A 21,086-nucleotide genomic window follows, 5' to 3' on the forward strand; every position below is an offset into this window, starting at 1 on the left:
GGGAACACAAGCAGGAGGAGCGGGAGAGGGAGAGGGAGAAGCAGGTTTCCCGCAGAGCCGGGAGCCTGACACGGGGCTCGATCCCAGGACCCTGGGATCATGACCTGAACTGAAGGCAGACGCTTAATGACTGAGCCACCCAGGTGCCCCCCAAAAATAAAGTTTAATGTAAAAAATAAAGTTTAATGTAAATAAAAAAGTTTAGTTTTTTAAACTTTTAAACTTACATTAAAGTTTAATGTAAAATATACAAATACCCCTTTGGTTGGGCCTTCTGGCCACTCCCTGATCTATGATCTTCAGGGTCCCCAGAGCCTCCACACACAGCTCTGTGCCTCACCTGGAATGGTTTCTTCTTTTCCCACCTGCCCAAATCCAACCTGACCCATGGGGCCCAGCCTAGCTCCTGGCTCTTCTCTGAAGCTTTCACTCTGGGCTATATTGTTCAAATATTTCATTCTCCCACACATCCTTCTGCACAAAATAACCTGTACTGTCACCCAGCATTTGATTTTCTCTTGTTTGGGCTTTGCTTTTGTTTCACAATGTATCAACATTGGCCCTATACAGGTGCAAGCTCAATGGTTAATTCCTCCAAATTTCTGGGATACTTCTGATTTCATACATCAAATAATCGGAGTTGTTATCTCTGTGCTTCTCAGCTCAATTTTTGGATCAGGGGAAAATATGGCTACCACCCAATACCATTCTTGGAGCATCTCCCACATGAAGCCACAGAATTCTGAACTTATGGCATCTCAGTAAATAACTCTCTAGCACCATTCTATTATTATAGCAGGTACAATTTATTGAACACTGACTATGTTCCAGGCATTAAGATAACTAATTAATACCCGTGATCACAGATAATTTTCACAAATGCCTTATGGGGGCGCTGTCCTATTATTATCCTGTGGTGCTAAGGAGAGCACCATAGCTGAACTGGATACCTTGTTCGAGATCAGACAGCTGAGACATAGTCTGACTCCAAAGCCCATGCTCTGAAGCACTGTGTAGGGGATTTCCACAGGAAAGTCTTACCCAGCACAGAAGGAAATCAATCTAGTGTGATGTACTCGCTAAAATCTGATTACACAGCTCAGAAGCAGTGAACACCCAGCTGCATCGTAATCCCAAAGGTAACACCTGCTGGTAAATAAGCAGATGGGAAATAGCACTTCACATATAAAAGGAAATTATTCCAGGCTGCAGCAATTTCTGGGAAAAGAACACTCCCAGGGTAAGGGTGATCCAGGGAGGAAACGCAGTCTGCCATCAGGAGTCTGCCCTCCCTGCAGCCTCACCCCAAGCACAGGCCTGGATTGGTCTCTGGTTAGGATCCATCTGGATTTGCAATCACAAAATGATATTCTGCTGGTAAGGTTGGTTTCTGCTTCAAGGTGGGAATCCTGTTCTCCTGGGAGTCTACATTTCAGAAACTGTTGGGTTACCTAGAATCTTTTCTAGGCTTCTACTCCCTTAGTTCCCATTTGCTTATAGACACACATCACAAAGATGTGTTCTCCCTGCTCCAGCTTCTCTCCACCTCCTACTCCCCTTCTTTGTGCTAGAAAACAGCACTGGTATTGAGCCCGGGAAACAAGGAACTCCAGAGTTTAAATGAATGCATAGAGTGCTTAATTTGTAGTTTACCTAAAAGTCCATTTCCTGCTGTGGCAAGTGGTAGTTACTTGAAGCTACACACTGTAACCCCTTCATTTGTTGTCCAAAATGATCTTTCTCTTTAATTGGCTTCCACGACCTAATTTTTTTATACCATGTTAGTTTGTTAATCGGGATTATTACGTGGCACAAAGCGCAGGGCTGCCTTGGCACAGACACTCCCAGCAGGTGGGGGCGGAGCAGGATGGCTATGTGCTAGCTGCCCTGCCACTTTCCACTTGTAAGATGTCCCGGTACTTGATTTGCCTTTCTGAGGCCGAGCAACAGGTCTTCGCTCTTCCTCTAAACATAAAAAGCACTGTCAGCAATCGGTCAGCTGGGCTCCTGATTATAGAAACAACCCAGGCGCAAATCCAGTTAATCTGATTCTCACAAGGCAAAGAAGTCCTAGGATTATAATAATTCGGCCAGGAAATTTCCTCCTTGTAAATTACATGACGCTTTTGCCCTGATGTGCTGTACCTGCCTTCTCTATAGGAAGGCGAGTCTTAGAAAGGGATGTAAAACCAACTTGGTTCCTCCTTCTAAAGAGTGATTCCCGAGACACACCCCAGGCTGAGATGACTCACTGAGGCACACCCTTCTGTGACCTCTCCTAGCCATTCTCTGACACAGCCAGTAATTTTACTTTGGACCACAATCATTTGTTTAGAGTCCCAGCTCCTCTCCCTCACAGGAACCAGAAAGGACTTCAGATTAGGAGGTAGACTCCCTGACTCCCAGGCTGGCTTTCCTGCCATGTGCTTTGGTAAAGAGAGATTAAGAACACAGGTCCCATCTCCCAGGTGACACAGAGGCCCATGTCAGCAGGGACGGTCACTAACCTGTTATGAGCAGGCATGTCTCATGCATAACAAAAATCCCTTCTAAGATTTGATGGAGCCTTTTAAGGTCATCCAGGGATCTCAAATTGTCCCTGCGCTAGAAATTCCACTTAGAAATGGATCAAGTCAAGCAACAGGGCAGTGGCTTCAGTCTGAACCCTGCTGTCAGAACACCACATCTTTACAGGCTGTTCGAGACTGGGAGGGACCATGGTCCCGCTGGAGCCATTTTGGGAATGCAAGTTTAGAGATAAGATCACCGTCTATTAGCATCTGGGCCTAAGGTCCTGGGGGACAGGGTTTAGCTTAGGCGTGGTGCCAATACTGTCTTCTACCCCCCAGTTCCAAATCCAGACACTTTAGAGGGGTAGAAAAAAGAAAGAACCAAGATATAGGTCAAAGTGTCCTTGTGAGGTACACACCAAAGTCTGGTAACAACACAGGAAGCTCCCAGCTGTCTTTGCCTTGTCCTTTTGGTGGCTTCTGCCCACTGCTCAGGACACTCTGGGAAATACCAACTAGTTCAAAAGAGCATTTTAGACAAACTAAGGAAAATGATGAATATGGGTATGGTACTTCACAATTTATAAAAGATGTTCAAATACAGTATCTCCCTTGATGCCATCAACTTCAAATTATCCTCACCCTACAACTATGAAAATTGAGTTTCAGAGATGCTAAGGGACTTGCCCCACGAGTGGGGAGCTGGAGCGGGCTCTTGCTGTGGAGAGCCCACTCTGCACAGCCCTGCCCAACTGTGCGGCCAGTGACTTCGCCTTAGTCCTTTAAAATAGGCCATGGGGGGTGTTGGTGGGGGTGGCATTGACGCCATGGAAACTGGCAGACTTTACACCTCAGGGCCTTCCCCCGTTCCCCTCCCAGAGCTGTTGTTAAGCATTCACCGGCACACCAGTACGCTGAGGTTACAACACTAGTAAACAGCAAAATGAGCCTCTTGTTCAGGAAAATTCTAAATTTCAGAAATAAGAACTTGAAAAAGGCACTCCCACTCCTGCTCTGTGAAGAAACACACCAACTCGCCTTCCCCTGGATCTCTCTGGTGTCTGCACGTCCCGTGGGGAGACGAAAGCAAACAGTTTGAGTTCCCAGCATCCAACATGCAGAATCAGGCATGATTTTACAACTGCTAGCACTCCTCTCTCGGTACTTGAACACCTCCCAGGGCTGAGGTTCTGGTCCGTTCAAGCTTTCCGTAGGACATGACTTTGCCTTGTGCTACCTTTGCAAGAAAAGGCAAACATGCATCATAACCTATACTTGTCACCTAGCCAGGTGTTCTCCTAGTCATTCAGGTGCCGGCACAACCCTGGGCGGTTTGACCATTCTCTTATTTAACTTCAGGGCTTCATCTGCCTGACTGTGAGAGAAGAGATTATCTCCTGAAGTTCAAGAACATTTACATTTAGTAAAGTCCATCACTGGGAAAGAAAAAAAAATATGTTTGAAATCCAACATGGGATTGGGGGAGAGGGAACAGAGAGACATTAAAAATATGTCTCCATGAAAACTAAATGCAACCTTCCAGTCCTTGGGACAAAATTTCTTATCGACAGAGTCAACAAATACTGACCAAGTGAGCGCCGCTGCGCATGCTGTTATCATTCAGGCTCGGTGGGGGCTCCAGAGACAGACTAGCCATGCCCTCCCTGCCTCTGAAGGGGGGCGTCCCAGGGATGTGCACAGCCCACAGGAAACCCTACCTGGGGAGTCGATCAACACAGACAGAAAACCACTCAGGACCTTTCCTGGGAGGTGAAGAATACAGGACACTACGGGAGGACTTCTGAAGAGAGAAGCAAACAGTGAGCGGGGACAAAGGGGCAGAGAAAGTTCCTCTAGGGAGGAGAGAGTGGGATTTGACCCTAGGGGGCGGGCTGCAGGTGAAAGGGTGACAGAGAGGATAGTTCAGAGAGCTGGGGCACCCTGAGCCCTGAGGGCCTGAAGGGGGGAGAGCCCGGGACACATCTGGGGGGGGTGATGGTAAGTCAGCTATTGTCTTCTGAAACAACAGCTGTCTCTTCGTGGACAAGAGCAGCAGAAGGGGAAAGGGGCGGCGTTTCTCCCTCGACATTCCCTTACACCCCAGGTCCTGCCCTCACTGAGCTTACCGTTTAGTTGGGTAGATGGAGGGAGGTGGAGGGAAGGTGGAGACACAGAGACAGAGAAAGTGAATGAGGATGAATGAATATGAACGCAAGGTAGAGAACAGATCACGTGCCAGAAGAAAACTGTAAAGTGGGGAAAGAGAAACCAGAAAAAAGGCTTCGAGAAGGAAGCACCCTTTCAGCTGTACCTCAAAGGAAGGGTAGGACTTAAATGAATGGGAAGGAAGGGGATGGCCTCTTAGACAATGAAGGGTGGGATGGGGTGTGTTTGGGGACCATCAGGAAATCTGGTTTAGCTGAAGCACAGAGGAAGTGAAGGGCATCACAGAAGACAGTGAAAGAGGTTTGCCCTTGTGCCTCCTCCAAGAACGGGCTGAGGAACAAACTTTGAACTTCCTTATCTCCCCCTCTCCCCCGCCCAGGTGGAGGTCTTGAAAGGAGTGACAGAACCAGAGTATAGTCTAGCTTATCTCTTAGGAGCTGAGAGAGGACTGTTTTTCTGTAAAATGGGGATAAATCCTACTTTGATACTTGGGAAGATACAGGAGTTAATGGATGTAAAGTGCTCAGCACTTTTCCCAACAGCCCAAGTGAGTGTTCAAGAAATGGAAGCCATTACTGTTTCCATGGTGCTTCAATGCAGGAATATGGTGGGACACAGTTTAAGGTCTTTGATCACAAACACCCATGTGCTCCACCTCACACTCAAATATGTTGAATTTCCAATCGTGTTGTCTTCTGAGACTATTGGCAACGGACACCTGCTTTTCTGCTGGGTACTACGCAGTGAATGGTCAATTCATCCAATGAACTGTACGACTTTCAGTGTACCATTCCAGCTTATCCCACTAGGCTGTAAACAGGTTTTATTTTAATAGCTTTATTAAATTCACATATCATGCAATTTATCTATTTAAAGTGTACAGTTCAGTGACTTTGGGTATTTTCACAGAGTTGCGTGATCATCATCACAACCTAATTTTGGAACATCTTCATCGCCCCCAAAAGAAACCTCATGCCCATTAGCAGCCACTCCTCAATCCTTCCCCTATTCAGTCCTTGGCAACCACCGGTCTATTTTCTGTCTCTATAGATTTTAACCAGCAGGTTTGACTAGTGTCTGTTAGTCTCAGCTTTTCAATATTTGCTCAGCAATCAAAGGTAACAACCATATACACACAAGGAGATAGGAACCACCCAAAACCTCTCCATGCCTCACACCTTATTAATGCATAAAATCCTCCCCACTAAGGTATATATTGGTTTTTCACCAGCACATCCTCACCCTAAAAAATGCCCTCATTATCCTTTCATCTCTGCTGCCTTTCTGGGAAAGAGACCATAAAAAAAAAATTTTTTTTTTTTTTTTTGATCAAGACATCATCAGACTCCATTCACGGCTTACGTGGGAGCTTTCACGATCGCCACTTACCTAGAGGTACGTCGACTCCAGTGTTGGCCCCAGAGATTTGTCAGAAAATTAGAAACAATGGGACATGCCTAGAAGCGACTGATCCCCTCACCAAGCTGGGTGTTAGGGGGTGTTTACAGAGCAGTCATGGGGAACACAGGGAGTTTGTATCTTCAAACAGTGTGGGCTTGGGACTCACCCATTTGATCGCTTTGCCACACAGCAACCAGAATGATCGTTTAGGACAAAATTCGAGCACATCCCTCCAAGCACCTTCCTTGCACAACCCAGGTTGCCCACAGTGGCCCCAGAGCCCTGACTACCTCTCCAGTGTTCCCAGGAGCTCTCCCTCCAGCCTCCAGTTCCCTCGGCTCCAGGATCTCCACGTGCCCTCCTCCCTTTCCCCGCAAGGCTCGTCCCCCAGCCATTTGCTAGGCCGGCTGCCACTCCTTCTGGTCTCACCCGAAAGCAGCTTACGTGCCATCTCTCAGAGCGCTTTCCCCAACCCATCTAAGGAACGGCAGTCTCCCTGCTTCCGCACCACTCCATCTCTGTTTACTTTCTTTATATTCACAATCTAAACATTGTTTCCCTCTGTGTGCGCTCTCCACCACACGCTTACTGCCGCTATATCCCCAGGGTCTCACCCAGTCCTGGCACCAGGTCTGTGCTCCATAAATGTGTGTTCAATACATGCATTCACTGAACACGAGTCTGGTTTTCTTTCTTAGCAACAGCCTCCAGGGAAACTGCGAGCGGGCTGAAGATCTTGGGTTCACAACAGTGTCTATCCATTAGGTAATTCTGATGATGTCAATAAACAACAAATGACATACAAGACAACGCTTGCCTAAGTCTCTGACTCAGAAAACAAACAAAAGCTGAAGGCATGAGCTTACTGACGGCCCAGTGTCAGATAAAGTCTGGCTAAGTTTCTCTCTGATTGGAAACCACACAACAAAGCACAATTTCCAGTTGAACTGACCTGTGCGGAGGAGCGAGGGTGGCACCAGAACCTCGGAAATGCTAACTACAGAGTCCCCGGGGCATGACATGATGATGCGGAGAAGTGGGCAGGCACCTGCCGGTGGGTGGCCTGCCTCCTCCCGTGAGAATCCTGAACACATGCAGCTTCCGGCCCGAAGCACTTTGGAACCATGCTTTTACCAGGTAGGTCTACACGTGCGGGCACCAAGTCATTATCAGACATCTCGTTTCATTGCACAGCAGACAGATGAAGTGGAGTCATCAGCTTGCTTGCCCAGGGGACGCGGGCATCAAGAACCCGGCTGGAAGAATTCCTTGGTGAAGTTCTATCACCGGACAGTAGGAATTACTGGCCACGGGAAGCCACTCGTGTGGTCCTAGAGTAGCTCGGCACGCCCGAGGTTCACAGTCTTGCTCTGCTTCAGGTAAACTACAGAGGTTGCCCAGCACACACGGGTGGGCCTTCCCTGGTTCCTTAACTCATCTCTCTCAGCTTGATTTACTTGCCTGAGTCCTGAAACTAATCTGATTGCCCAACTCCACAACAATGAACATGTCGCCCCTGCTTTTCCGCAGCCAGGAGGGATAGTGGTAGTCATAGCAACAAGGCAAACAATCAGTGGGCTCTTGCTTTATGCCAGGCATTGTTTTGAATGCATGACATTCATTCATTGATTCCATTCTTCTAACAGTCCTATGGAGTTGGTACTATTAACACCCTTATTTTCTGATGAGGAAATTGAGGCACGGGGAAGTTAAATGACTTGCCCAAGGTCACACAATTGGCAAACCATAGAGCTGGGATTTGAACTCAAGACAGTCGGGCTGCAGAGTTCTCCCCTCATAAACACAACTTGTTTTTCAGGTAAACCTACAAAACCCTGAAGGCTTAGGGGATAATTTTACAAAGCCACTGAGGCAAATGGAATGATAATTGTACCACAAGGGACGAATGAGAGAGAAATGGACACATCCAGGGAAGGGCTTCACAAGTTCAGGCTTTGAACCTCTACCAGAAATCCCAGCTGAGGGATTTTTGACGCTGCCCTCCATCCATTATAGATCTCATTCTCTAACCACCTACATTTTCATCTTATTTTCTCTGAGAGGGATCTTGGGCCATTCCCTTTGGCTCTGAGCTGTGCACCTACCCTGTTACTTAAAAAAAAAAGACAACAAAAAACTCTACAGATCAGCTGACCTTCAACTAACTTTATGGACTACCTACGGCATGGCAAGATCCACGTTTGAAGCTTTTACAAATCTGATCTCATTTACATTAATCCTGACAATAAAATATGGAGATGGTTGTATGGTTTTTCTCCCATGTTTTTATTTTTATCAAAGTTTAAGAAACCAAATAGGCCTATCTGCATAAAAAAAGAATATGCTTATAACGCATGATGGCAATTGCCCACTCCACTCCTCCCGCCAGCCCATAGGCAGATGTGTCCAAAGTTTGGTGTTTTTCTGGCCTTCAGCGCTACATTTAACACTGTGCTTAGACCAGCTCAGCCAGTACTTTTTAAACATCACCAATATGGTGATATCACAGTTTTCAGTTAAATCTGTGGTCAGTGTTTAAGAATGCAATTATCGTTCTCCTGAACTCTGGGGTGCATCCTGTGAATAGATTCCCTTTCTTGTACAATATTTTTTGTCTCCCAGACTTAATCATTTCCTTTTCTCCTGCTCGCCGTACTTTCTGATAAACAATCGGTCATGGTTATTATGGTTTTTTTTTTAAAATCAGTTTTTGTTGTAGATCTAGCAATAATTCTGCCCAGTGCTCAAACTCATCCAATAACTTACCAAACCTCCCCCACCTGGAGAGAAAAGCGGGTGTTCTCAGTACCATTTTTACTGGAAAAGAGAAGGGGGGGGATCTCAGGCAGGGTAAGAGCCTGGCTCTCTGTCCTCTGGGAAGGGGCAGAGATGTGGTGCACCTGACACCAATCCCAGCATTCAGCCCCTGGCAGCACATGGCTTCTAGGTAGAGCAGATGTGCAGGCTATGGGCCGCACAGCTCCAGAGGGGCTGCTTTGCTATAGGAGGATGAGAACAGGGCCCTGGAGGGAAGCAAAGCACGGGCTCTGTAAAGAAGGGGTCTTCGCACCTCGTCTCCAAACACTGCCCAGTCATCCTGCCTGGCACTGGCCCCCAACCCCTGATAGTCTGCATCTGCTGCTCTCTGTCCTAGCAAGCTGCCCCTCTCTGTCTGGCCTTGTTGGCTTGATTCGGGTTTAGTATCTGCCTTTTCTGCCTACTTATTATGCAAAACCACAATATTAGTGCTGCCCCCCTGTGGATGTGTGGCTTTCCTGGTAGGCATGGCCTTTCCCTGAGGGTGTCTCCCTCATACCAGTTCCTTCCAATGGCAAGATGCCCCTCTTGGCCTCTTGTTTCAAAAGTCCAAGCTCATGTAGAATCCTGTTGTGCATTGCTGGGGTGCCTCTCACTTGAGAGAGGAGTCATGTCAGACATGCCCCGAACCCAAAGCCATGCCTTTCCTGCTGCACTGGAGGCTGGCTAGGACAGCTCAGCCCTCAGACATTCCCGAAGGAGGGGTGAGGTCTCTCCAAAGCCCCTAAATTGCAGTATTTCGGGAAATGCTCTGATAGGTAAAAAATGAATGCTATATATAGCATGCGGTCCCCAACAGACTGAGGGGAGGAGCTTTGGCATGGCTGGTGGGATGACATGATGCATGACAGACTGCCCAAGGCCTGAACTTGTCCTTCTCTCCTGGGCTGAGATGCAAAAGGCAGGAAACCCGGTAAGCATGGCGACAGGAAGTGGTGACGCAGAATCAGGGGGAAAAATTCTTCTAAATGAAATAGTAGTTATAGAAATACCAGGCCTAGAAGCTGATGAGGCCTGAATGGGGGGTTTCCTTTGGTTTTTCTGCTAAACTTCACCCAAGTAGCATATTACTCAGTTTAGCAGCTAGGTCAGTTCTTAATTGTATCAAGCACCCAAAAAGAGGACACCAAATTCTGGCCAACTTCTGTTTAGGATAAAATGATCACTAAAAGCTTCTACAATGATTTTGTCAAAACTTCTCCAGGGTTGCCGGGGGGTGGGTGGAAGGATGGGGTAACTGGGTGATCAGCATTAAGGAGAGCACGTGATGTGATGAGCACTGGGTGTTATATGAGACTGATGAATCACTGACCTCTACCCTCTGTGAAACTAATAATACGCTCTATGTTTAGTGAATTTAAATTAAAAAAATAAAAAAATTAAAAAGCAAAACAAAAAAACTTCTCCAGTTGCAAGGGAAGAAACCCAGCTTAACCAAAACATACCCATTAAGCTCTACCATAAGAGTACCCAGGAGAGAAACGGGGTTGCCCAGGAAAGTACCTCATTCTGTTTTCATCCAATAAAATTTAGTGTAGATGTTCTAAACCAAGGGTTTTCAAACTTTGGTTTGACCTACTGAAGCATGAAATCAGTTCAATGGACCATGGCCAGCATATTTTAAAAATAGAAGAGAACAGAAAATAGAGTAAATGCGTTGCGGCATGTGACTTTTATTTCAGCCATTTATATGCATACATGCACAAGTCCTGGGTCTTGACGTGTGAGGATGGATTCCTTGCTGTGGGTAGGTGTGGGGAGTGAGTGCTGCATTAAGCCCCAGACCACAGTCTGGAGGCCCTAAGGCTGAGTTCTGCCCACAGACATGTTTTGTTTGGCCCCTACAAAGATTTTTTTGAAGAGAAAGTTGAATCATTTGCCAACATTTAAACATCTAGAGAGTTTACATAAAAATTCCTATTTCTAGTCACTCTTGAAAATCGGAAACTCTGGCTTTGGCGCATGTCCCTTCGTGAGAACTAGGTTGGAGCCAGAGAGTAGCTTCTGTCTTTCGAGGGCCACATACCGCCCAGTTTGCCCTATCTCCACTCATGTAGGTCACCCGCCTGGCTCTTGGAGGCATCTGTACGTGCAACCTTCAGGCCTAACCAACCTCAACTCATTCTGACCCACAAAGCCCTCTCTTTACCCTTCCTTGTGTCCACTGCTGTATTAAGTGGCCAACTAGAAGCTCGTGCCAAACTCGGCTGGCTGTTTTTCCTCAGATAGAGGCTGTACTTCACTGCTTCTGTTTTGCCAATTTGACCACCTCTCTCATCTCATTTCCTCTTTAGCCACTTGTTGCACTGCTATTCGTCCGTCAAAGCCTAGCCTGCCATGACCTCGCAGCAGAATTAATCACTCCCTGCACTGTGTCCCATATTACTTTAACAGTTCTCTGTCCAATACATTTCACACTGTACCATAACTACTTCTTTATGTGTCTCTGTTCCTTGCTAGAATATGAGTGCATTTGGGTCAAGAACTGTATTTTATTTGTTTCTATACCTAGACTGCTTATCTCTTATTGGATTCTGAACACACATTTAAGTAAGTATAACTACCTCCCAACCAATACATATCATTCATTCACATATTAGTTCATTCAGCATCACTCAGCACTTACTATGGAGAAGACACTGTCTTATGGATACCAATTGAATCAAATACCATCCCTAACCGTATGAAACTTACAGACCCCTCAAGGCTTAAATACACCCTCTTCTAGACAACCTTTTAAAAAAAAATTCCTTGGAGACACTAACTCTTCCTTTGAAGCCCCACAGAATATTGTTTATACCCTTTCTACTGCCTTATGTCTCCTTGATTTACATTCTCAGTCAGCACTCCTTTCTACACTGGTTAATTCAATAACCTACTGAAGGTAGGAACTTTTCACAGTCTCAGGCTACCCCCAAAATGCCTTGCAGAGAGTAGACCTCCCAAAATCTACAATATGATCATTAAGCCCATTGCTATGGTTTATCATTTCAGGTTGGGACCTTTACATATGGCAGAACTACTTGTGTTTTCCAGAGGAGCAGGTACAGCATAACTGGGCTCCAGGCTAGCAGATACCATTCCCATCATTGGCCCCCAAACCCTATTCCTCAATGGCTATCTGCACAGGGTTTCCATGAGTGGCACATACAGAGCAGTCACTCATCCAGCTGTGTGTTACTTATGGGACCCTCCATGGACCTGGGAACCCACCACCCCCGCCATTTTTCTGAGGGGTACTCAGCCTTCCATTTCCCATCAGACAGTCCAGTATGGAAGGACCTTGCTATCTTTTTCTACCATTCCGTTTTTCTTAATTTTTCTTAAGCTTCTTTCTTCACAATGTCTCAAGTAATGAACAACAGAAAGAATACAGCTAGAATATAGACCAGATATAGTAGTAGTGAGTAAAACATTCCAAGTATGAGTAATGTATTTTAGTTCCTCCAAGACTAAAGTGGGAATTGTAGCCTTTGTGAGCCAAGATATCTACTGAAACCATCTTTCACCAAAGGATTCTAAGGAGCTCTGTGAAGCCCAGTAAAAAGGCTCATTTAACCCTTCAAGAATTAGGAATGATGCCTAGAGAGTGGTACACCTGTGCCTTGATTCCAAATTAGTGCTGCCTTCCCCAAGCCAGGCTGAGCCCCAGTCACTCCCGGGAAGAGATGCTTTGTATCTTCGTCCCACACCCACCCTGCCCACCCTCTGCACACCTAGTGTCCTATGCTGACAGCAGTTTCTGGCCACTCGAATCTCACAGAAGGTCTGCTTTATTATGAACCATAGGCTCATTCTACACTGTGGGAGAGTCAGTGGAAATAATGCTCTTTGCTTTCTCTTTGACTTCTGTGCATTGTAAACAAGATAGTCAAATGGAATGGAGAGGCTACTTACATAAAAGTTCTCACTTATCTGCTTAAAGGGCGATCATTTTACCCACAGAAACCATGGACTACCTAGATCATGTCCCTAGACCAAGAGCATCAATACCACCTGGAAATCGCTCGAAATGCAAAACCTCAGGCCTATCCCCAGACCTACTGAATCAGAAACTCTGGGATCAGGGCCCAGAAATCCGTGTTTTAACAAGCCCTCCAGGTGATTCTGATGCTTACTGATGTTTGAGGATGACTGTCCCAGACAGTAATTTCCCTAGAAGTATTCAGAAAGCCAGCATCTTCACGGTTAAGTCCAAGTATTCAAACAAATCAGCCTGTTTGACTGAAGTGGGGTATAGACACGAGCCTCTTATGCCCCCCACCCCAGGGTACACTGGACCATAATAGCATTAATCATGTCAATGTGAACACAAATACAATGTTGCAGAAAAAAGAGGTCATGCATACAAATATTCGCCCTCCCCAGTGTTAACAAAATTTGCCCTTGAATACACAGCTCCTGCCAATTTGGGATAAACATACCTCTCAGTATGAGTCACCATCAGACCAACACACAGTGAAATAGGAAGCTGGCTGGTTTCTACTGTGGTGTGGCCAGATCAGGCTCAACCACAATGGGAGAAATCTGCACCACTCACCGATCGCTGAACCTTCTGAAAAGTTCTCTGGCTCTCTAATGCTGGCTCAGGAAAACACTCGGCATTTTGACTTCAGCATACTACAGGCAAACAATATCAGGACTCTCTTTCTTGCCCCCCCCAAAGGCTGTGAATATGATGTCACAGAGGGGTCCCCTCCTCAAAGTGAATCAGATGCCGAGATTTTCCTCTTGGTAGGGTGAGTCTACCTTAGGATGTCTTTTCTGCGGGTATTTGGAAAAGTCAATTCGTTGTTCTGTAAAAGAGGGCTTCTGTGAATCAGCACGGGTAATTTCATCCTTCCTGGTCACCTGAGCAGGTAATCAGAGAGACAAGAGGCAGAGCCACCTCTCAAAGTCTGGGAGTAGCTGGCTCAACCTCCAGCTTAGATCCTGTCTCCATGCTCTTGAGTTCACTCCCTCATCAAAAATTGCTCTCAAGAGCTCCAGGTAAATTTAAGTCAGTATTCCTTCTCTCAGATTTACTTACACATTCAGCCTGAACTCTAGTTGTACAAATGAAGTCTTCTTTCATTTTTGGATAAACATTCTGTAGACATTAGTGAGTAGATGGCACATTTTTTTAATGTGAAATTCCTTCCCTTAGCTTTGGAAATCCCATTACCTGGACAGCTCTACTATAGTGAAGGTAAGCTGGGCAGAGTCATACTTCCGGGGAGAGTAGCACTTCCATTTATAACATAGTAAGAGCTATTCACACTTGGATTTTTCTTCCCCTCTCAAGAGGAACATGATAAAAACTGGAGCTCCCCTCCCTCCAAAGATGCAAAGTTCAGAACGGAGTTGTGTGCCTAAGTCACCAATCAAGACAATTTATTCTGAAACCTGTAGCATTATGGTGTCTCCTTTAATAGATAGCTTCTCTTTAGGCCTTCTTTAGAAAATGTCCTGGTCATTGGTGTCCCCTTGAAAAGCTTGGGGCTTTTCGAGTTAAGGAAAAGATGAAGAACTGAGACAAGCCCAGGAGTGGGTAGGGCATGAAGCATTAATCTGGGAAGCAGGGTTGGAAACCTGAATCTAGGAGAGGCTGTTAGACACTAAAAAGGGGTCTGAGGGGCGATGCGGACATGAGGAATCACGACACCACAGAGATCTACTGTCCCCAGACCTCCCCAAAGATGGAACAGAAATGGGTTTCAATGACCTCAGGCAGTGTGCATGCACCTGAGCGGGCAGGATCTGCGGCTGTGTGTGTATGGGGAGGAGTGGGATCGAGGGAGGCAGATCCCATGAGAGGCAGCAGCACTTCACTCCTGGAAAGGTTGTTCTACAAGACTGGATATGAAGTCAACAAATACTTGAGAGAGTGCTTTCTTAAGTTGCACTGGTGACTCAACTGTTGTTTCATTTCCCTCGTGTTTACTTAGGTGGACAGAGTAATTCTAGAAGAATTTACAGAAGGGATGGGCTTTTGAGAAGCATTATAAGGAAGCTGAACTTGAGTTAGGTCTTTGACAAATACAGAAAAGGAGAATATAGGTATTTCCCATGAGGGCAGGAGGGGCAGCGTGACCAAGGCTGGAGATAGGAAATATCCTCCATGATGATTGAAGCAGGACAAATGTGGGGTGAGGGGCGCAGAAGTACAATTAGCACAGATTTGGGAGCCAGCGAGGCCTGGGTAGAAAATCAGCTCCTCTCCTTTCCAGCTTAGTGATCTCTGGCAGGTTTCTAAATTCCTACAGGCCTCCTCTTCCTCATCTGTTAGAGGGAAGGAACACCACTGACCTTACTGGGTCAAAGATTAGAGACAAGGTATGTAAAGCTCTCAACACAAAGCCTGTCATTTAGTATGTGTTCAATAACACGCAGATTTAATAACATTAAAAATAAAAATAAAACAAGATGGGCTTAGATAGGGGTGGGGAGGAGGTAAGCGCAGGACTTAAGGAATCCTCAATGATCAGCAGGAAGCCTTAAACTTTACCTTGTCACTCATCAAGGTTTTGGAGCTGGAAATATGATGACATCAGTGTCCTAAGAGGATTACTTTGGTGCCAGTCTGTAGGACACATTTGAGACACAATACACCACTGTTCTCAGCAGGTACCAAGAAACAAGATTGCCGTGTGTGTGTGTGTGTGTGTGTGTGTGTGTGTGTGTGTGTGAGAGAGAGAGAGAGAGAGAGAGAGAGAGAGAGAGAGAGAGAGAGAGAGATTCACCTGAATGTCAGGTGGAGGGTGAACCTCTCTCCCTTGAGGGTGGACTGGAATGAGTTTCATTGGATCCCACTCTCCCTTAAAAGCAAGTTGGGCCACCCAACAGTCTCAAAAAGCTTCTAGGACACAAAACAAAACAAACAAAAAATGGTGTGCTCTAAATGTAAAATCCTCTTTACCTTGATGTGTCTCCCTCACAGCTAAATTCTTACTCTTTCACATGGTTTCCAAACCATAAATATCCCTCATTATTTAAATTAGATGAGTGCTCACATAACTTAATCTCTAGTATTTGTTCATTCTTGTTTTCTCTAACAAAAATTATAAATCCCTCTTGTACTTTTAAAGCTTGCACTAGAACACACACATAAGCTAGACAATTATAGCTTTTAAATGAGTATAGTGGGCCTCTGGAGTTTAGGTTGATGAGAGTAGATATTGACTGATAAACCCACAAAATCTCTCCTACTTATTTGTTACAGAATACAGCAAGGGGAAGATGTCCTTGAACACATCAGAGAAACAACCGTTTCATCAAGATTCCTGGATCAATAAGTGTCCGCAACAGGAAGGGGATGGGCGTCCGGTTAGGAGAAGAAAAGATTGTGAGGGTCAGAATATGTCCGCCAATGGCGTTCCACACGAGCAGAGGTGTGAGCTGCCAGTGAGCTCGCTCTCCAGCCAGGGCCGACCCCAAAGCAGGCAGATACACGCAAGACAAAAGGATGCCTCAAACCAGTGTGAGCTAAGCCATCTCTAGGTGGTGAGCACAACAGGGAATCTATGTCCCTCCTTCGCAAGGCCCCCCGTGTTCCTCGGAAGGGAGGCTACCACGATCCCAGCCCACTCAAGGGTGATTTGTGTCAGCTCCAGGAGGAAGAAGCTAGGTGGCTAGGTGGCTCTGGGAGCAAGAGAAATGGAGAGGACCAGAAGAGTCTCGGGATTGAGAAGACACAGGTTCAGGTCCCAGCTCTGAGTACGAGCCAACCTGTTTTAACTGTCGAGAATCTGCGGTGGGCGGATACTGGGTAAGCTGTGCACCGGAGAATTACAGATGCAGACACAGTGCTGCTTCTGAGAGGCTCACCTTCCAGTGAGAGAGCCCGTGGATGTCAACACACTGCGGCAGGTGCAGCCACTGACCCATTCACACCATCTGATGGAACACAGAGGATGAACACTGGGTCCAATGAGCCACCGTGTGACCTCGAACAATTCACTTACCCTTTCTGAACCTGTTTTCTCATCTCTAGGGTGAAGGCCTGGACTACGTGCTCCCCTGGGCCCCTCTCACTTTAAAAGCTCTGATGGAATTCCTTTCTTTCCACAGAAGCTCTTGTGTGCCTGCCCCAAAGCCTGCCCACCTCTCGTGCTGGCTGAGGTTGGTGAAGTCAGAGAGCTGGGAGGCAGCAGCATGGGCTGGCACCGACCTCAAAATAAAAAAAGAACAGCCTTTAATCAGCAGCTAAGGGCTAAGATAACACTAGGATGTGACCCCTTGGTGGCCTGTGCCAATGTTCCAGTAGGAGAGTGGCTACTGAGTTATGAAGCAATTGGTCTGAGTTTTTAAGCATCTGCAATGACTTAGAGAGAGAGCTGCTCTTTGGGGACCACTGATCTGTGATCTATCCACCGCACAGCGCAAGTCCGCGGCCTTCCCGGGCCCCACAGGAATGGCCTCAAGAAGTGGCTTTTGTAATTCCCTTTCTCATCGGGCATAAATGACTTCTATTGGGGACACACACTCAAATCCGTTAGCAACGGAGACCAGGGCTGGGTTGTTCTAGTTGAGAAGAAGGTACAAATGAAGAAACGAGGCCTTTATTAAACATCAACATCTGTATTTGTTACTCTGAGGGTTCCTGAAAATATCCCCCAAAAGAGAGGGCACATCATTAGAAGCATCTTTATTTGCACCTGAACACTTCACTCAATTACCACTTACTCGGTGAAAGACCAAAGCTAATGCACGTGCTTATGAAAGATAAACAGGAGCAGAATGGATCGAGCAAAACCACCTTTCTCTTTGTCCTAAGGTGCAGCCTTAGCACTGCGAGCTGTCATGATCCTATTTCTTCAGCCATCCATTAGTATAATAAAGCCAAACTGAGTTTCCAGCAACAAGGATCAATTTGAGTTCAGCATGTTCACCTAAAAGTTATTCCCCATAAGGGGCTTTAAGTGAAAATAGATACAGATAAATCATTGAAATGGTTCAAGACAGCCCCCAAAGAACAGACATCAGTGTTTATGGAAGAAGTTATGTCCCACAGCAAGAAAGTGTGGCAGAATAAATCCAACCTTACCAAAGAGCAAAATTAAAGGGTGGCTACTCACATTATAAAATCATGTGGTGAAGGTCCCTAAGACATATTATTAAGAGGGAAAAAAATCAAGTCACAGAAAAATGATAGAATGATCCCATTTTTATACTCCTCCTATCTTATTCCTGTCTAGGAAGATACACAATATTAACAATTTTACCTCCAGAGAGAGGGGGGAATTAAGGTCAACACAGTAGGGACTAGGGGCTTTTGCTTTCTGCTCTCTGTTCTGCACATTTCACTTTCTTAAGATACATTTTATACATAACCTGGATAATTAAAATCAAGGATTGTTGCGTTCCTTGACATGTTCCAGATAAACTAATAATTTAAACTATAATTCAATTCTGAAAGATTTAACTCGAATTTCAGGACCACGCCCAGTTCATAAATAATGTACACCTGCGCAAAGTGCCCCACCCTCCCCCTTTTGACATTCTCCTTGTCACTTGATTTGCCAGCTTTGACACACACCGCATCCTTTATAAAGGTGTTTGGTGGGGTGATTAGGGATGCCGCTGAAATGCCAGGTGATCAAAACAGCACACCCAAACCTTCAAAACAGCTCGCTTCTCTTTTCAGCCCATCCCAGCTGGGCTTGGGCATGTCCCGGCGCAGCAGAAATCTGGTAGAAGGACCCTTTCTTTACACATCCTCATTAACTTACTGACTGGAGTGGGGCTAAGGAAGAGAATGAAGGCTAGAATGGGGGCAGGAAGGCCACTCAAACACAACAGAAATTTCAAGATGCAATAACCATCAAAAGACACACACACCCAGGAGCTCAGCTGTGCAAACACTCCAGAAAATAGGATGTGCTTCAGACGCCGTGGCTAAATTAAAGGTTCTTAATGACTTCACAATACGGAGGTTCTCACACCAAGAATATGTCTGCCTGGCTTTCAATTGATCATCCCCCATTAGGTGGCCAAGCCCTGCAGCACCACTGCAACTTCTGCAACCATGCACCGGGATCGATATTTATAATTACCTTTCTCCTTCACCATGGCAACCGGGTCCTCTGGCGAGCAGCACAGAAGGAAAGAGGAATAAAGTCTAGGAGTGGGAGCGCTCCTGGGCGGACAGATCCGTGGCTGCAGACGCTGCGAGGAAAAGCACCCCCCCTCCCCCCGCATCCACTCGCGAAGTCCGGGGCTGCTTTCTAAAATCCCGCCCCCATCCCGGGAGGCCGAGCTCCCGTGCCCGCCCCGCGATCGCCGCCACTCGGCGGCCGCGCCCTGCTCGGGGACTCTGCCCTTGGGCCGAAACCACTCGCTACAGCTGCCGCTGTAACAAATGCAAAATTCCGCTGTCCTAATCTCTGGTCACTGACACCACTTTGCATTCCTCGCACCGAGGCCGGGAAAACGCGCAACAGAACGCTCCCTCCCGGAGTCTGATAAATGATTGCCAGAAGAGGGGAGCCGAGGAACAGCCGAGGGACTGTTTCGATAAATAAAACTAGTCAATTGTTAGCTCATTAGTTTCCTATTACTGCTGCTCCCAATTCTTATTCCAGCTTCTTTCGGACACACTGAATAAAAGAAAATTAACCATAGTAGAAAAAGAGAAAAATAATGCCAGTGACTCCAAGTTCATTTTCTTCAAATTTTGAGGCTCAATTATAATGAATAAAGATTGGCCTGGCGCTCACCTCCGGCCCATCCCCCTCCCCACCCAACACAGTTTTCCTGAATGGGGGGAGAAGCCGGAGGGGACGGAGACAGTGACAGCCAGCCTGGGAAGAGGCTCTTTCAGGATTCAGTTCCTTCCAGGATCAAATTCAGGATCAAAGCAAAAAATCTGACTTATGCAGTTAGGTAGGCTTCCTGCCATCCACTTTCTCTCTGCTTCATTGGAGTTTTCTAGACAAGCCCCTTGGATATATGTTTGTATGAGGGAGGAACCTAGCCACAAAGTGCGGGGCACACAGCCGCACCCGCACCACGCACCCCCTGAACCTGGCGCAGCCGCAGTGGCTGCTGACAAAGCTTTTGATTTCTGACCCACGGGTTCACAGGTCGGTCTGCGGGGAGCAGAGGACTTCTGGGTTCACAAAGCCCACGCCCACCCCATTCCAGCACCTGTCTCCAGAACCCAGATCATTCGGCCGGCCACTGGTCACATACATCCACCCTGTGGGAGAAATGTGATGAGCAAGAGACAAAAAGACAGACGTAGCCGCCCCCCCCCCCAGCAGAGCCAGCGCCGCAGATGGCCCACCCATCTTTCCCAACCAGAATGCACAGCCAGTATTACACCGTATTTACTGCAAATATTGTAACATGTTGGGTCTGAGAGAGCCAGGGTAACAGAAAGGAATGAAGTCAATCGCCCTGCCTCATCTTTGACTGGGAGGGTGTTTATAGCCCAAATGAGGTTTAGTGGGGTGAGGAGGCCCTTTACTGCTGGTTTTCTGATGGGTAACAGTAGCAGATCTCAAGCACCTGTGACATTCCTACATCTGTGACTCAGGGCTTTACTATTAATAGCCTGAGTGTCTCAGCCTGTAAGGGCTAAGTCCCCTCCAACCCTTGAATCGTCCTTTCTACGAAACATACTCTGCCCACACAGCTCCCCGCCCCACCGTAGCCCCACAGGTCAGGTTTTTTCTAAGTCAGCAGCCAGCTGGAGTGTAAGTGCCGAAGAGCCTTGAAGCAGCTTTTCCAGCCTCCATTCATACATACCAGCCGGGCGTTAGGGCAACACCGCCAAGTCCAGAGAGGTGGGCAGGGCTCAAGAGCACGGAGGGCATGAGCCCTTTACAAATTTTCATGCACTAAAACAAACTGCACTCGTCTGCTTCTCCCACCCCTAATCACCCTCAGAGCTCATAAAGGGATGCTGACAAGCAAAATTAACCTCAGGGAAATGGAATTAGTTTGGTGCTGTGAGCCTAGCAGGTGAATTTATTTTATTATATTTTTGCTGCATAGGCTCTGAGGCACTTCTCTCCAAGGCTTTTGTGTTATTCAGCTCAAAGCTAAGGGAACAGTGCTCTCTCGTCTTTCTCCCTCCTTCCCTCTCCCAATTGGTACATGACAGGAAAACACCATTGGGTTTCTAGCCCAAATCCAATCCTACATAAGTGCTCCAGATACTATCAATGCAATTAGTTCAATTTCCCTTTTACTCGGCATGACAATTTT

General features: G+C 46.6%; 1 protein-coding gene across 20 annotated transcripts in view; it reads right to left on the reverse strand.

The window, feature by feature from the left end:
• ABLIM1 (actin binding LIM protein 1) overlaps positions 1-21,086 on the reverse strand; it is a 294,439-nt gene that overhangs the window by 152,111 nt on the left and 121,242 nt on the right. The window contains exon 1 of one of the 20 annotated variants that reach the window (XM_027596952.2): positions 18,929-19,180. The exons of the other annotated variants lie outside the window; for them this stretch is intronic. Within the exon in view, the coding sequence (XP_027452753.1) occupies positions 18,929-19,073 (145 nt within the window). The 5' untranslated portion in view covers positions 19,074-19,180. Of the gene's footprint in view, positions 1-18,928; positions 19,181-21,086 lie in introns of those variants that run through there. 20 annotated transcript variants of the gene reach the window in all.

This window comes from Zalophus californianus, chromosome 15 (assembly GCF_009762305.2).
Source record: "Zalophus californianus isolate mZalCal1 chromosome 15, mZalCal1.pri.v2, whole genome shotgun sequence".
NCBI lineage: Eukaryota > Metazoa > Chordata > Mammalia > Carnivora > Otariidae > Zalophus > Zalophus californianus.